Genomic DNA, 17,718 nt, shown 5'->3' with positions numbered 1-17,718 from the left:
TCAGTTCCCCTTCTTTATATAGAGATATGTATCACACATATGAGAGAGAAAGACTTGCACTTAAAAGACACACACCACTGCTTTTGAAAAATCCAGTTACATTTAGAGTAATCACTACTTACATGCATCTTTTAATTAAAATATTAAAATCTGAAAGTCAATTGATAATTATTCAAAGAACTTTCCAATTGGTAAACCCACTGTTTTTACAAAGCTCACCTTTACCCTATCTGATTTCTTCAAACTTAATATAAAATTAAACTATAGACAAAGACTATTTTGGTATTGCAAACAGATGATGTTGTTTTTAAATCCTGTTAGTATAGGTGATATTCTGTAACTGCAACAGCATTTCAATCCATAGTTATCATCTGAGAAATTTCAAGGTGCCTCCAGATATGTAAACTATATCCTCAATAAAACCTTCATCTACTGTAAGTGCTGATTTTCCTTTACATATATTTAAGTTTTCTTATATGAAGTTCATCACACTAACTAGAATTTTTAGAAAACAGGCAGAACATATACCCTAGAAAAACAACCACTCACTTCCCTCCTGTACCCACAGACAGATTTGCATTTTTCAAAAGTAAAGTTCAAATAACTATTTAAAATCAATTCAGTGTCAGCAATCTGCTTTCAGGAGAAACATTACACAAATGCATCTAGTGACTACTATCTGTAGTAAAACAATATTGCAGCTGTACATTAACAGAAAACGTAATTTTCTTAATATGAGTGACAGTTTGCCAAAGCAGATGTCAGAGGTGGGGAGAGCTCTGGGACTTTTTCTAGAACTGCAAATCTCCTTCACAGCTGCCCCAATCTTGTGGCAGGCGTTCTGCAATCTCCCAAAGTATGGCTGCCTCTGCTGGAGGCAGATGTTCAGTCCAGCCTCTGTGAGGGAAACACAGGAAGCACACATACATAAATAAACATTTTTAAATCATCTCAGAGAACTTCTATATTAAATTAAAATACATAAAACCCCCCACGACTCTGATTTTTTTTTTTTTTTTTAGTGTCAAACTCCTTGCTCATTTAACCTACAAAGGCTGGGTTTGGAAGAGCTCTTTTCCAGTCATCATAGCAGGACAGTTTGGAAAGGGCCACCACAAAAAGAAACATGAAGCACCACATCTATTATAATTGCAAGTGTACTTGAAAGAAAAGCTCTGAATACAGACTATCTCAAAAGTTTCCATTCATAGAATCCCTACAGTTTAGGGTGGGAGCTCATTATTATTGGGTCTCAGGGAGCTAATTATGATACTAATTAAGAAAAATTATTAGGAATTGACAACAGAAAAGTTTTCAACAAAAGACACTTTGCAAACATACCTTGCAAACATTGCTGTAATCAAACTGATTTCCTTTGTAAGCAAGATCTTTTACACTCTGGTAATTGCATAGAATTCTTTTCAAAAACTACATATGGCACACACATACTCCCCAAAAGTATAAAATAGAAACAGAAAATGGAAATTTTAATGAACAGTTAGAAAAAATTAACAGAAATAAAGACAATTGCAATGGGATAATGCTAATAACACTCCAGTAGAGCATGTTTAGGTAAATAAACTAGTGAATTCACAGTATCATAAACTACCCTTCTGTCACACATTCAGGCAAGGAAAAGTCACTACTTCATTATACTGTAAGACCAGCTGTACCCCAAAGCCTTGGAACTCATAAGCAAATTTTTAGAGAAGAGTATGAAGGATGGCAGATGCATCCTTTGGATTTACTTCATCTCCCTCCCCTTCTGACAGACTCAAATCCTGCTTCATATTTTCACAACTGCCATTTGATTATCTATTGCTTTGCAATGAGTTAGAACCTAATAAGGTCGTATGTTCTGCTTCTAATGTTCACTAACGTGAATTCAATTTCTGAAGAAAAAAGAAAAATCAGACAGGGAACATTTCTACTTTTAAATTACTCTAAATGAGAACCATTCTTCACCAAGTATAAGATTACAGTCAACCACCTGGAGTTTCATATCCTTTCAGTGCTCACAGAAAGAGCATACTCACAGAGCAACTCACAAAAGCTGAGCTATTATAAACGTCAGCTTTAATAAGTCATTTAGCATTGCTCACAACACCGGCTGTAGTAACCATAAGGGCTCCCAACCTATTTTCAAAGTAATTTATTTCACACCATAGAACTGTTTGAGTTATTGGAAAATACAATGAATCGGTATCAGGAAAAAAAACATAGGGACTAAAAGCATAGTCCATGTTTATATATTTTCTCCCTTTAAGAAACTAACTAAACAACAGATGGGTGGCATCCCTGCCCATGACAGGGGGTTGGAACTAGATGACCTTTAAGGTGATGACCTTTCAAACCAAATGATTCCATGATTCTATGCATATTAGGAGGGGTTCACTGATCCTATGCCTTTCTACATTTCCTTTTTAAAATTTTCTTCTAACTGCAGAGTTTTAGAGCTTTCTGGTCATGGATCTCTAATTATTTGATTTCCTAATCTTATACTCTCTCAGAAGAAATTTATGTTAATACAAGAGCCATGAATTCGGTTCTTTGGATATGAAAGTTAGGTCAAGCAAGGATCATCACATTTAGAATGTAACTCCACAGCTTGCAGTCACACATATTTTCAAAAGGGCAACTTCAAATTGTGTATATTTATATAAAATACTACAAGACTGGAGACAGAGCAGAAAGCCTACAAAAAGATAACACCTAAATACAAATATCAGTAGTTCTCCTATATCTAGAATTATTTTAGATTAATTACAACATGAAAGATATGCAATAGACTAAAAAGACCAATGGAAAAGGAAAATCATAGCTAAAATTACAACAGACCACTATGTGGAATTGCACCTGCAGAAAACAAGCCCTGTATAGTTGCATGTTACATGTGCTCCAGGAAACATGGCTCAAGAACCCTTCACCTCTCCTTGTTCTTCTCTAACTATAAACAAGAACAATCCAAACAAGTTTTTCTGTTGAAAAAAGAACTGACCATCTAAAAGAGAGCAACCAGTACTCTGTCATATTTTTGGTTTAAAAATATTATTTCAGTGATGCTTAGGAATCTGGGGTTAACTTTTTTTAGGAAAATGTAAGTTTAGAGGGTCTTATATTTGACTTTTTTTGTCTCTTTACCATAATGGAATTCTGCAATTTCCTTTACGTTTCTCAATTTCATTGGGATTCTTTTAACTTACAATATTAAAAATACTCAGTCCTAGTGGTCTAATTTTGCTCTTTCAGCCATATACCAGAGACTACAAAGAAAAGAACCTGTGGCCTACACTGTGGAGTGGTTTGTCTCAGACACATTAATTCCCTTCTCTCAGGAAAGACAAACTAAGTATGTTCCCTTTTATCAACTTTTACTTTGCTATGGATTAATTAAGAGGTTTACCTTTACCTTATGGACAGAATTTAGTATCTTCAATAAAAACATCAACTTCAAGAGCAAACAGAACTCTGTTGGTTTATACCTACAGCTCTAAGTATTCTTTTCAGATGCTCACTTTCAGCTAGAGAATAGTTGCTTTGAGGTATATCTACACTGGGCAGTGCAGTGCCAAGTAAATGCCTAAGCTAAGTATCTCAAGAAACAGATTAAAATAGCTCAGGCATAGCATTGCATTGGTAGTATCATTCTGTTTCCAATTGAATTTGAGACATTAAATGTACACTGCAAATTCAGTGATGGACAGAGTTAGTCAAACAGTCAGAAAAATGCATTCCTCCATTAGCCAAAAGAAAGAGCACCATGACTGATGGCTCACAAGGTCCCAAAGCATTTATAATCGTCCATTTAAAAGAGCAGCAATGAAGAGATGTCAACTTAAGTGCCAACAAAAGATATTCTTACAACAATGAAAATTCCCTTTCAGTTCTTTAATCAGACTTACATAGTGATCAATGCATTAGAAAAGAAGACCTGTACAGTTTTTTTATTTCCCACACTGTTATAGAATGACTGTGTAGCCAGAAAATAGTGTACAGATACTGTTTTAAAAAATTAATGGTTTTCTTCCTTCAGTATCACTGACTCACAGAAGCAGTCAGAAGTAGTTTACAGAAGTATTCCCATGGATTTCTGTTGGCTGTAAAATAAATGTAGCAGAATCAAATCTTCAACACTACTGCATACCAGTCTGTCAAGACAAAGCCTCTGATCATCTGCTATGCTTTTAAAGCCCCTAAACCCATCAGACCATGTCTGCAAAAACAAAAAATTGTCATATTTTGTCTCAGCTTCATCACAAGTGTACATTAGCTATTTAATGTTGTGCCATGTATGCACATATGCATATGAGAGTCAGGCATACAAGAAGTATAATTGCATATGTAAGAGTGGAAGAATTTACCAGCCAGCTATCCAAGAATATACACTTCTCTACTAAGCAGAAGAATAAAAAATTAAAAGCCAGTTGTTCTCATCTTCTGGTGAAATGCAATATGCAACCAAGATGCATAGTATTCTAGAGATCTGTCCAGATCACATTAAATAAATGCTGCATCTGTGTGATGCAACGGTTTGGAAACAAAGAAATTGGGCCAGGTACCAACTATTAGATTTTTAGATGTCTCAACAACAAAAAATTTAGTCTTAAGAATTTTTTCTCCTGCAGTGACGCACAACACAAAGAAGTAAGACAGACATCCACTACAACAGAAGAAAGATCTGGACAGAAACCTACAATAACATAAGCCCAGTTTTTCAATGAACTTCCAAGACACAAATAGCAAAATCACACATTTAAACACTTGCGAAGGTACATCGTTCCCACAGCATTTGGCACACTTATTAGTACTACATCATGTGATCCTTTCTTTAAATAAATCAGAAAAGAAACAGTTGTCACCTGTATAAAGTACTTTCTTCTAATTTTTATTAAAGCATAAAAAAACATGACGTTCACTTTTTTCAAGGTCAGACAAGAGGAAGTTACTCACTGTCCCAATCCAAAAATATGAGCAAAGACATATTGTGCAGTATTCAAATTGAAGAAATCTCAGGAAAATGTATGTAGGCTTTCAAACAAGAGCCCAAGTTACCTCAATTATATAATGCTACCCTTACTTCTTAAAATCCTTTCTTTACTCATAGCACTTGAAACTTGCAAACACGTGTGTTTTTTTCTGAAAGACTTCAAGTACCTTGTTTAAAACTGGTGTAAAAAGAATGCCAGACTTTGTGGAGAATATTTACAAAACCATTACCAAATGTATACGCTACACTTAGATCTTTTATCAGACAGACATTTTGCCTTTGTTTTCTCAACATTCAGAAACAAATGCAGAAGAGCACAACCTTGGAGACAGTCAGTCTTTCTGGACCAGCACATTAAAATTGCTGTTTGAATTCCAAGTGCTGCTCCACAGCACCAACTCTCTCAAGCTGTCCCATCAGAGCTTCAGCCTTTTAAATTTTACTTGAATGACAAGCTTCCAGTAGAAAGATTCTATGCAGTGAAGAAATTTATTTGTTATCAGAAACTGGAAGGAAATGACCTACTCTGTGAAAAAGTAATAGATTATGACTTATCCAATATAGCTAAGGACTAAAGGATGCGTAAGACCACACTTCTGGAAACTGCCATGTCCTTTGAAGTACACATTTTGAGCAAAACACAATTATTTTTAAAAAGCTTTTCACAGTAATTGTGTTCAGAAGAGTCAGATTCATTAAACTTCATGCATAAAAAAATCTATGTTAAAAAAACCTAACTACAGACATCAATGTGAGTGACAGATGTGAACCTTACTCAAGTAACTGAAGTAGAATCTTTAAATTAAACGAAAGCAAAAGATCAAGCAAAAGCTTTAAATAACTGCTACAGTATTGTAATAGTATTTCACAGCTAAGCCCAACATTATTTCCCAAAATACGCACATAAAAATGCATATTTATTTTAAAAAGGGAAATGCCCAAAAGAAAGGGAAATACCAAAGCATATTGCAGTCTGCTTGATAACATAAAAAAGTAAATCAGGAAGCAGGGCAATAAAGTTATAAATATCTTATTACAGCTTCATAGTGATTTTGTATGTTAAAACCTACTCCAGAGAGAATTACGTTCTTTTGACCACTCTTCATACAGGTTTCTTTCAGGGTCATAACTAATTGTACACATAGTTCAGTATCAACCAGAGAGACAGAAATCAATAGCAAATCAGACAGGTGCATGAACAGAATACCAACATCAACACAGTTTACTACAAACCAGTTATATAAAAATTCCACAATTAATCTCCTCATAAGTATGGAATAAGTATAACCAAATAAGTATGGAATTTAAAATTTTGTTATGAGTGGATATCTAAAAAAAATGGAATCCTAATATATGCGGCCTTAAATCACTGTATTCATTTTGAAATTTTGCCTGGTGGAACACATCAAAGTAATTTAAAAAACAAAATCAAGTTTGTTGAGTAAGAATAGGCTTGCAGCATAATTTGAAGCCTAAGCATGGGCCCTGATGAACAGCTGTAGGGAAGAAAAGAGTTCTCAAAGGCAATGACCACCACAATGATGTTTTTCACTCTTGTAACGCACCGTAGGAAAAGCAGCAGTCTCTTAAATAACTGGATTCTACATTATACAACAATTAAACACCCTTCACATAGGAAAATGTCCTCTATTTCTAAATCTACATAATAATCACTTTTCCCTATTCAACATCTTTCCCATGATTATATGTGTAAATGCTAAGAGAAATGCCTCAGCCACAGTTCAGTTGGTTATGAGTAGATTTTAATATCTAATTAAGATGGGTCATTATTTCAAAGAGACACCAGTGGAGATTAACTGGATGATACGATATACGGCATTGACTCAATTGGCAGCAGTATTTTCTTTGGGTCTAGAACAAAGTAATATCCTATTCAAGAGTTCAAAATGCTTTGATCCACTCTGTCATCTCAAAGAAGGTCTTTTATTAATGCAACAGAGATGCCTGCCAGGGTTTTCTTATCACGGGAATCAATGCTGCTGCAGGTGCTATATTTCAGATGCAACTTAACACTCCAGTTCTACTTTTGTTCACTGTGGAGCCCTTTTTACAAGAAGACTTGGCCACCTAACTTTTTATTACTATTTCTGTTGAAGAGTTTACCTCTTCCTTCCCATGTCGTATTGCTGAACTCAGTTCAGGGGTACCCACATTTCTTTACTCACTCTGCATCAGCAGTGGCCATATAAATCCCATAAATAGGACTTGGTCCTGAATGTCCTACTCATAGATGTAAATGTATGTAAGTGTCTGATGAGACTGGTACTGTCTAATAAGTTTGTAAAACACACAGACATTATGGAACTGTAACATATTATTATAAAACATTTACATACTTAAAGACTGCAAAACAATAGGATTTCCTTACTATGACATATTTCCCTCCCACACTTGCAAGCAAAGCAAATTAACATATCATCTACTTCATACTCTTAATCTAACATCAGCTCTTTAATACAGTTTATAAAACACAACAAAACTAAGTTGTCGGTCTCAGCAATAAGTCAGAATAAGTATAAAACAAGTTCCTTACTAAAACCATCTGACATATGATTTGACTTTTGAAATAATTATAGACTTAATATGTTTGCCATTTGCAAATCAAAATCAACTGACATGATAGGCTAAAATCTGGAGCTTGATCTTGTACTGGTGGAATAAAAAGGAAATTCTTTCCACTTTTGAGAATGTCAAAACCAAGGCTCTGAATGGGCAAGGCCTTAGAGATACTACTGTATTCAGTATGTTACCATTAATCCCTGTTAACCATGGCTTCAGTTTCTAAAACCTGAGAAATGAGAATAGATGGATCATCAGTCTGGACATTTTGTTTCATTATACACTGTGAAGCACTGGATTGTCAGGGTACAGTACCTCATAGTTCTCTATAAGAGTAATACTGTGGTACATGACATTGGAGTAGCCATGCAGCTGGCAGGCCCTTAAGCTTACAGATACTTCTGTTTTCAAAGTTAATAGCTATTGAGACATTTATCTTAAGTATTTTAATATTTTAAAGGTTACAGTAAGATTGTATTTATTTATTCTGAAAAATCTTCCACACAACACATCAGTTAAAGCATAAAATACCTGCACATTCTGTAATAAACTCAGTCTAGGTCAGGGTCTTTACAGTATAAACTAGAGTGTGTACAACTCATGTGTCAGTAAATGTACAATCACTATGCAAAAGCAAAGTTCCTGAACAGGTAGTACTTCTAAAATGGTCATATTCATTTGAGATCAAGAATTGCCTTTTATTTGACTTCAAACATTTAACCTAGCACCTCTTCCTCAGCTGCCTGTTCTGCTTTTTAAGTTGAAAGCCTGATTTCAACCCACTGAAACTAAAGGGAATTTTGCAATTAATGTTCTGTACCTCATCCCCATTTCTCTAACAACAGATATCTTCATTTTCCTCCTATTCAACATCTATGTTTATGTCCAACTTCTATGGTCTTATGCTTCCATCAACACTGTCTTCGTACAATCCTAAACATCCATTGGTCAGATTATGTGACCAATACATCTGTTCTAGAACAGGTGTATTGAGGCCATGTTACTGAGAACACAGCTGTGCTGGGCAGGACACGTCTCCAGGATGAAGGACCACCGCCTCCCCAAGATCCTGCTTTATGGTGAACTTGCCACTGGCTGCCGCAAGAGAGGAGCCCCGAAGAAAAGATACAAGGACTCCCTGAAACAAAATCTCAGCCCTGGCCATATTGATCATCATCACTGGTCTACTCTGGCCTCCAATCGGGAGGCCTGGAGACACACCATCTATAACGCTGCTGATGCTTTTGAGAACGCACGCAGGATCACTCTCGAGGAGAAAAGACAACACAGAAAGAATCGTGTCTTGCCAATATCACCTAAGGAGTCTTTCTGCTGTGCCTTTTGCAACCGGACTTGTCTATCTCGTATTGGCCTTTTTATCCACCAGTGTGCTTGTATCAAATGTGGGTAGAGCCCTTCCCAAATCTTCGTTCGTGAAGCCTAGCCATGATGGTCTCATACTTCTGTTTCTTCATGTGGGTATCAGGTACCTACATTTACCTCTGCTGATTATTTCATCCGTATTGTCATTTTTTCCTTTTAAAAAAGCGTAAAGAAAGTGAAAGTACACAGGGGTTTGGATATCCTTGGGATACAATGGCAGGGGAGGAGAGTAGACCCATGATCTGCAAGCCATTTTTGAACCCTCAGAGACCAGTGAAGTTTTCCTTTAGAGGTGCAAAACAAATTTAAACCTTCTAGCAACACAGTGGGCTGGGGACTTTGCTATTTATCGACTGACATGGGACTCTCAGAAACAGTCTATGGAGAACCAAAGGCTCCTATATTAAAGGTTAAAGAGCCCTGAACTACATCTTCAATTATGGAAAGGATTTCCCTCTAATACTGTGATGCATCCATCTTATGTTAAGTAATTTTACACTATTTACCTGTTCAGTGACATCATAAGGCACTAAATCACAAGAACTTCGTATTTCCACCCTGACGCATAAATTCAAAATTTTCTCATATAAATAAACTAACAATGAATTATTTGTAATAAACAACAAAAATCTTTCCTAAAAACACACATGCATGAAATTTACATTTCAAAGAAATTTCAAGCAATCGCTAATTAATCCTGTCTAAAATAATGTTTTTAAGTAACTTAGCTGTACCAAAAAAAAACCTTAAAAAATAATTCTCAACTAAATGCAGAATCTTGATTATCCCAACTCCATCTCCTAATAATATCAAGCCAAACAAAGCCCCAACACAAAAATGAGTTTCATTTCTATGTTCCAGAACCAGAAAAAACAACATTGCTAACACATGCATACAGCTGAGCCTATGTCTTTAAACAAGGTATGAGACAATCTCTGTCAGGTGCTTTACTTGTGCGTAGACTCCACATTCAACACAGTGACAATACAATTTGAATCACTGGGTTTGGGTGACAGATGCAGCTGGTGGCAGTTTTTAGTTTTTAAAGAATAAAGTCTTGGAAAACATTCAGGATATAACAAAAGTAAGATTTCTTGATAAGATCATTGGCCAAAAATGTTAGAAACCTTTTAAAAGTACCGTTGAAAAGAGTCAACTAGAAAATACTGCTTTTTATTATTTCAATCTATTCATTTAAAGTCGGACAGGCAGCATAAGCATTCAGTGGGCAGAGATCAAAACTCTTACCTACCTCCCAACAAACTGATACTTTTACCACCAACTACAGCTGTGTTTTCTCTCTACTTTCTTTGTATTCCTCTCTCTCAAGATTTCAACAGGTCCCATCTAAGCCTTCCTAGAAGACTAGCTCAAGAGTAACAAGGTCCAGCATGAAATGACAGCAGCAGATGCAGAACTGCTCAGCCCATCTTACATAATTTGCAAGCCTAAATGTCAAGCCAGTCAACGCTAATTACGAAGTCATGGCTTCTGAGACCTCCAAGTAAATCTGTACTCTGTCACAGCACCTTACAGGGAGGGAATGGTTGCTTTCAAACTAACCCCAGAATTCAAACCTCCTTCTTGAAAAGGCATTATAACCACCAGAAAAGCACCTCCCAAGCTCTCCATGAAACCATAATAAAACAGTGTATAGGAGCATATTAAACTGTTTTCAGCAGAACTAAATTTTTAACAAGAGTAGTTTGTGGTGGTTCTCAAGATCTCAAGATCAATTATTGCATTAGCTATCATTTGAAATGGTACACAAAGCAATAGTTTGTACAAAACAGACGACTTGGACACCTTAAGCAAAAGTAATTTCAGGCTCTGAGCTCCAGTATCAAAATAAATACCTGAATCAATGGGTGCTGTTAGATGCTCAACTCTAAAAGAATAAAGCAATTTCTGACATGTCTTATCTCAAGTACTCTTTTATCAGCCACCTTGGGAGTCTCCCCTCTTTGCACAATGCCTAAAGTAAAGTCTACTTTCTTTACCCAGTGTACTATTCACAGAGGTTACACACCTCTGTGTGTAACACAGAAGTCTCTTCATCTTTTTTGAATCCCAAAATTTTATCACTACTTGAAAGCTAATCTGAGCCCTTCTAGAATTAAAAATAAAAGAAGGAGTTTGGCCTATTTCAAACACTTGGCCCTATAGCTACTTGATATTCTGAACTTGAGGGAGGTCAGATAAAAGAAAGGGCGGGGGTTTTTTTTCTGTTTTGGCATATTCATGCCTACAGGTAAGGTCACACAAATTTATCTTCAATTTTTAAATTACAGAGAAGATCGAGTAAGAAAGTGGTAAACAACAGGAAAAAATGTTTATAACTATCTCCCTGCTGAAAACCAGCACTATCAAGTGGCAGCGATGAAAGTGTTTTAACAAGATTATTATTGCCAACAATATGACAAATTAAGTTTCCCGAACTAAAAAAGTACAAAAAGTAATGTAGCTGGAATGTCAGCTCCAGCTATATTCAAAGAGCTCAAATGCACATGAACCTAATAAAATCCAGTTCTGAAAAGACATCTCAACTGTGAGGGGCTGGGTATTCTTCTTGGACAAGGAACTCACCCAGATTTCAAGTCTGTAATCCGTAAACAATTAGTAGCATCCAGTCCTACTTTTCCATTTCTGACCACACTGGAAATGAAGGGCGAGAGCGCCGGAGAAATTCTGTTCAAGGCAACTTCAGGTGACATTTTAGTATGTTACTCCTTCCTTTTCTCTTGAGCTGCAAAGGGATGGCAAAGGAAAAAAATAAAATCCAAAAACAGCCTACTTATTTCATGTAAATTCACACGTACTCTGCAAACACCAAAAGAAAAGCCAAGCACACAAAGGACTACAAGTAACTACTAAGTGTGCACAGGTTTATAAACTAAAAATAAGAACAGGTAGGTTTTTTTCCTCCTACCTCTGCAGTATTCAGTGAAGCCCGTTTATTCCATATAGACATAAAAACAGAATTATGTCCTAGGTTCCTGTAATTAAGGTCCTATCCCTCTGAGAAAGAGAAAAAAACTGAGGGCCACTCTGACAGTTTACAACTTAGACCACCTTGTAGGCATTTCCATTAGGTCTGTAATTGACAAGCCACATTTCCTCTGCTTCCACTGAAATCAACGGGACTTACAATAATTGCAATGGGCCCAAGGGTTTGATTATTTTTCCGTATTCTCACGTGCAATTTCTAATAGCACTAGTGTACCCATATAGTACTTTCAGAAAGCTTCATAAAAGAGTTTGGCGAAATAAACTCCTGAAGAAAAGTACAAAGATCAGTGTTTACAGAGCCATAGTGCTGTCTACTCTCTTATACGAATCTGAATCATGGGTCATCTACCGCCACCACCTGCGTCTCCTAGAACGCTTCCATCAATGCTGCCTTCGTACAATCCTAAACATCCACTGGTCAGATTATGTGACCAATACATCTGTTCTTGAACAAGCAGCAGTCACAAGTATTGAGGCCATGTTGCTGAGAAGACAGCTGCGTTGGGCAGGGCACGTCTCCAGGATGAAGGACCACTGCCTCCCTAAGATCCTGCTTTACGGTGAACTTGCCACTGGCTGCCGCAAGAGAGGAGCCCCGAAGAAAAGATACAAGGACTCCCTGAAACAACATCTCAGCCCTGGCCATATTGATCATCATCACTGGTCTACTCTGGCCTCCAATCGGGAGGCCTGGAGACACACCATCTATAACGCTGCCGATGCTTTTGAGAACACACGCAGGATCACCCTTGAGGAGAAAAGACAACACAGAAAGAATCGTGCCTTGCAGAATATACCATCTAAGGAGTATTTCTGCTGTGCCTTTTGCAACCCGACATGCCTTTCTCGTATTGGCCTTTTTAGCCACCAATGCGCTTGCAACAAACGTGGGTAGAGCCCTTCCCAAATCTTCGTTCGCGAAGCCTAGCCATGAGATGAGAGATGAGATGAGCGTACCCATAACCAGTGTTACTTTTACACTGGACTTTATTAGGACTTCATGATGCCTTTTAAAGGCTAACACTGCTTCTCCTTCCGTGGTATCGCCATAGTCTTTGACCTTCATCTTCTTTCACATAACAGATCAGGAAGCTGATGCAGACACAGTTTAAGCACAGTTTTTTTCAGAAATACTGCACTTGCGTGACCTTATGATAAATCAGACAGGCCACCAAGTTAGCACCCTTTAAGAACCTGTTGCTTTTTAAGTGAAATGCAGAAACTGAGCATGCACACGTTTTAACTCATGGCACCACAAAAAGACTAGGGTACGTGGACAACAACAGACTGTGGTAAGACAAGCGGGAGAAAAGAAGGCTAACCAAACTATTAAAATGTTAACATATTTTATCATATTCTTAGGCACAGTTTCATCTGAAAATTAACTGAATTGGCAGTTTTGGACAAAAAGGTTGTAAATGATTGAAGGTAACATAAACATGCCACATCAGTGGGACAAAAGAGCTCATACTTAAACTCTGACCATTACAAGATATTTTTTAAAACATGCATTTAATTGAAAAACAGCAATACATGCTGCATTCACTTTCTTACAAAATGCTGCATAGGGACTGTTGTATTAATAAGTGTTCCATAAAGAGAGTGTGAACAACTCATGGCAATAACCGCAATTTTCTGTTGTTTCTCACACTCAGTTTACAAGTATTAGTCAGTAACTATGGGATCTTCTACAAACTAAAAGTCTTCTGTAACTGGGAGCAACATTAATTTCACATTCTGTTTCACATTCTATTCTCATGAAAGTCATTCACACCGAAGCAATACAAAGCAATGCTCAAGAAAGAGTGTTTGTCCTGCTATTTGGAATGTATCTGAATAAAACAAAGGCCAGGCACATTAAGGCAAACAGAAAGACTAATAAAGTAAGACTTCCTAAAAACAGTAATTATCTTTAATACACTGGCTCCCACATTTTATGGCAGCAAAGAAGCTGAAGACTAAGTATCCATGCCCTGGTATATAATGTGTTCTCTTCACCGATATGATTTGCTGTAATTGACAACAGCAACAACTTTGCTTAGCAAACACCTACAGCAATGTAATGCATTACCTCCTGTTTGGTACCTTTCTACCAAAAATTACTGCCTACTTACCTTTATTCTTCCCCAGAGGGACTGAGAGAACACAAGCCCACACTTGACCTATTTCAATGCGAAGTCCAATGGCTTACATTGAACTGCTAATAAAGATGAGTTTAAACACAAGAGTGGCTAAAACAGGGCACATACTTTAGTCTGCCAGCCCTGCTGTAGGGAAGAGTAATTTCAAGCAGGGGGTAGGTGGGCTTATGAAGATAAGAACTTAAACCATGCAAAATGTTGAAAAACAAGCTATCCTTTTAGAAATCTTAAACTCATACACAAGGACCTCATTTTAAGGGGACTGTGTTATTAGAAAGAAGTTGTGAGACATAAGAGATCCACATGGTAGCCACAGTTGAACAGATGCACCTTCCGAAATGAACTGCAGAATGAGATTCCTTATCTTTTTGTTAATAAAATTTGCAGATATTGTCAAAACAAGATATAAATTACTGTCAGGCATTTTTGCCGATTTTATTGTATCTTTTTTTTTTAATCACAATGCTTTCTATATAATAAGCCATATCAGTTATTTTGTAAACATAACTTATTTTGTAAACATAATTTATTTTGTAAACAAAGGGCTTTATAAACTAGAACACAATTTGTACCATTTTCCTAAGTTTCAGACGTCATATACACTTTTTTTTCTTCCTAGTTTAACTTTCCCACAGTACTGGAAACCAAACACCAACAAACTCAAAGGAATTAACAAAAACAAAATTCACTGGACTGTTTCCCTTCCAAAACAAAGCATTTGAAAGAAGCAAACAAAACTAGTAGTTGAATCCTTTTAGATTCAGCTGGCTTAATAACTTCAGACTAATGTTACATATGCCTCACAGTAACCACGGGGTCCCAGGCACTGTTTCAGGCACTGGACAGTGTCTGGATGAGAGATAAGTCTGTCCCTCCACCCCCGGCAACAGCATTATGGGCATTTAGTGAAGCTTTAAGGTGGCAAAGGCTAATACTGTGATGGAGGCCTGGGAGCGAGAGGGGACCTTTCCTGTCTGACCCTCTTGGTGCGGCCGTCGGGAACGTGGTTGTGTGGTTTTCACTTTGGGGGTGGCAGGAACGGGTGTTTGGATGCGAGTGGGGAAAGGAGGGGACCCACCACCACCAGCACCTCCTGCTGCTGTGCTCGAACGCACGCACCGAATGCTCCCAACAACGTGGATCTGCGGGGTCCTGGTACACCCCTGAGCTCCCTCAGCCCTGGGACGGGAGAACGCTCAGAATCCAAGGTGGGTCAGGCTGGAAGGGACCACAGTGCGTAACCTGGGCCAACCTCCCGACTCAGACAGGGTCATCCTAGAGCACACTGCACAGGACTGCATCCAGATGGTTCCTGAATTCCAGAGAGGGAGACCCCACACCCTCTCTGGATAGCCTGTCCCGGTGCGCGGTCACCGGCACAGTAAAGAAGCTCTTCCTCATATTCAGTTGGAACTTCCTGCGTTCCCGTTTCTCTCCGGGCTGCCTCCAGCCCGGCTCAGCCCCGCTCCCTCCCCAGCCGGGGCCGCCCCGTGCGAAGGCGGCGGGGCCACCACCCGCGGCGCTGCGCCCGCCCCGCCCCACCCCAGCGCCGCTGTTTACACCGGCCTCCGCCGACTCTGGGCCCGCTCGTCCCGGTGCCGGATCCCATCTCGCCCGCTGCTGCCCCAGGAGGGGCAGGAGCGCTGCTCCCTCCCCCCGTGCCCGTCCCGCTCGCCCCGGCCCCGCCATTACCTACGGCGGCCGGAACTCGCCGCTTGGCAACGGCGTGCGCGCCCCCGCTCCCGCCGTGCGCGCCCCCGCCCCGCCGCGCCACCGCCACCGTCCCCGCCCGGGCCAGAGGGGTCTTCGCAGGCCCCGATAGTGGTGGCTGCCGCAAGTGCCTGCGCGGGCTGTCTGGCGGCTCGGCCGCGGCCGGAGTCGGCCGGAGCCGGGCGGGGGAGACGGGAGGAGGGGGAGCCGCCGTGGCAGCAGGCACTCGGCAGGGCAGCACTGCCGGGCGAAGGCCCCCGCGGGCAGCCCGTCGCCCCTGGCAACGGGCGAAGCGGCGGCGGGGCCGGGCCGGGTCGGGATCAGGGTCCGGGTCAGGGTCCAGGGGCCGCCCGGCGCCATGGCCGCGCAGGTAGTGGTGGTGGGATCCTGCATGACCGACCTGGTCAGGTCAGTACCGCCAGGGGGTTTCCTGCAGCCCTGAGGTCGCAGAGCGCAGGGCGTCGCGGTACTCGGGGCAGAGCGGGGACTCCCGGCCGGGCTGGAGCCGGACGGGCGTCACGTTTCTCCCCAGGCCAGGATGGCAGGGGCGGAGCGCTCGGCCCCGGGCAGAGGGAACCGCGGCTGCGGCCGGGGAGGGGGAGGGACCGCGCACCGAGACGGGCTGCACAGGGAGCGTGTGGAGTCTTCCTCACGGGAGAGGCTCAAGAACGTCTGGACACAATCGTTTGCCATGAGCTCTAGGATGACTCTGCCTGAGCAGGGAGGTTGGACCAGGTGACCCGCTGTGGTCGCTTCCAGCCTCACCCATTCTGGGATTCTGTGCAGGGGGGCGGCTGGGCCCGGGTGATGTCAGCCCGCAAATAGTGCTTTGAAAGAAGAGTGTGGGAACGGGGAGAAGTTTGAACGTGTTTGTGCGCTGGAGCTTTGATCAGCTGTCTGTGACTGGAGAGAGGAGACTCGGGTTTGTGTTCTCAGCTGTGCCGAGTGGGTCGGCCTTGGCCTGACCAGGAAAGCAGCGTTTTACAGTAACCTGTACGGGAAACCGTGAACTCTGAGACTTGTTACCAGCAGAGGAGTCTGACACGATTTTGTGGAAGTAAATAAAGCTGGTCAACTGTAACACATTTTCAGTTCAAAGCACTTGTCACCACTGGAAAAACGAGAAAGTAACAATATGACAAAGAAACCGAAGTTAACTCCATGAAACAGTAGGTTGTAAGTTGATTACTTGCAGGCAACATTTTGTGTGACACTTTGCAATGAGATTGGAGAGGGCAAGAGGGAATGCCTCCCAAGCTGTTCATATCCAAACAGATCAAAAAGTGGATATAGGAAGCCCTCAAAAATTTAGTACCTCTGCACCCCAAAGCTGTTTTTTAAATTATTACATCAGTTTTTTAAAGGAATGCCTTAATTTATTTTTATTCCTTTTCTGGGCATTTTGCTTTTCAAATTAAGTACTTGGGTCTAATTGTCTTTTTTTTTTCTTTTTTTTTTTTTTGTACATAGGTAAGGTCTGGAAACGTCTTCTGAAAATTAAAGCACAGAGGCTCATAAAAGGTCTTGGTTCCTGTAGCCTGGGCTTTATAGCGAATACTAAATATCGGGAGAATTCAAGCAAAATTGCAAGAGTTTGCAATGATGCAAATCCTTACCTGAACCAACTGACCTTGTCAGTCCCAGTAAACTTGCAAATCAGTCTTTGATTTTCACTATTTTAAACACATCTGTTTCTAAACTATATATGCAGACTTGGTTAAAATAGGCTTTAAAAGTTTATGTATCTGGACAGCATCAGCTGGTCCTGCTAGGAATTCTGCAGTAAAAAAGTATCCTCTATTCACAGACAATTATACCAAAGCCTGTGGGCCAAGAAAGTGCAGAATATGTGATTAGAAGAATATGCTGAGGAGTAAGTACCATTTAGGTATAGACTTGTGTTGCAGA

At 40.0% G+C, this 17,718-nt stretch overlaps 2 protein-coding genes across 8 annotated transcripts in view; one reads left to right on the top strand and one right to left on the bottom strand.

Annotated features, from left to right (window-relative positions):
* Positions 1-16,301, bottom strand: part of BABAM2 (BRISC and BRCA1 A complex member 2) — a 166,922-nt gene extending 150,621 nt beyond the window's left edge. For 4 of the 5 annotated variants that reach the window (XM_027681950.1, XM_027681952.1, XM_027681954.1 and 1 more), the window contains exons 1-2: positions 15,793-15,865; positions 11,537-11,696 (exon numbers count right to left, since the gene is read on the bottom strand). In XM_027681950.1, the coding sequence (XP_027537751.1) occupies positions 11,537-11,664 (128 nt within the window). In that variant the 5' untranslated portion in view covers positions 11,665-11,696; positions 15,793-15,865. Of the gene's footprint in view, positions 1-11,536; positions 11,697-15,792; positions 15,866-16,210 lie in introns of those variants that run through there. The other variant, XM_027681951.1, reaches the window with a different exon arrangement.
* Positions 15,930-17,718, top strand: part of RBKS (ribokinase) — a 71,165-nt gene continuing 69,376 nt past the window's right edge. For 2 of the 3 annotated variants that reach the window (XM_027681955.1, XM_027681956.1), the window contains exon 1: positions 16,094-16,218. In XM_027681955.1, coding sequence (XP_027537756.1) covers positions 16,169-16,218 — 50 coding nt within the window. In that variant the 5' untranslated portion in view covers positions 16,094-16,168. Of the gene's footprint in view, positions 16,219-17,718 lie in introns of all 3 variants that reach the window. The other variant, XM_027681957.1, reaches the window with a different exon arrangement.

Source organism: Neopelma chrysocephalum, unplaced genomic scaffold (genome assembly GCF_003984885.1).
Source record: "Neopelma chrysocephalum unplaced genomic scaffold, ASM398488v2 Primary Assembly neopelma1_61b, whole genome shotgun sequence".
NCBI classification, from domain to species: Eukaryota; Metazoa; Chordata; class Aves; order Passeriformes; family Pipridae; genus Neopelma; species Neopelma chrysocephalum.
Note: the sequence above shows the minus strand (reverse complement) of the source record. Positions and strands in the feature narration are given on the sequence as shown.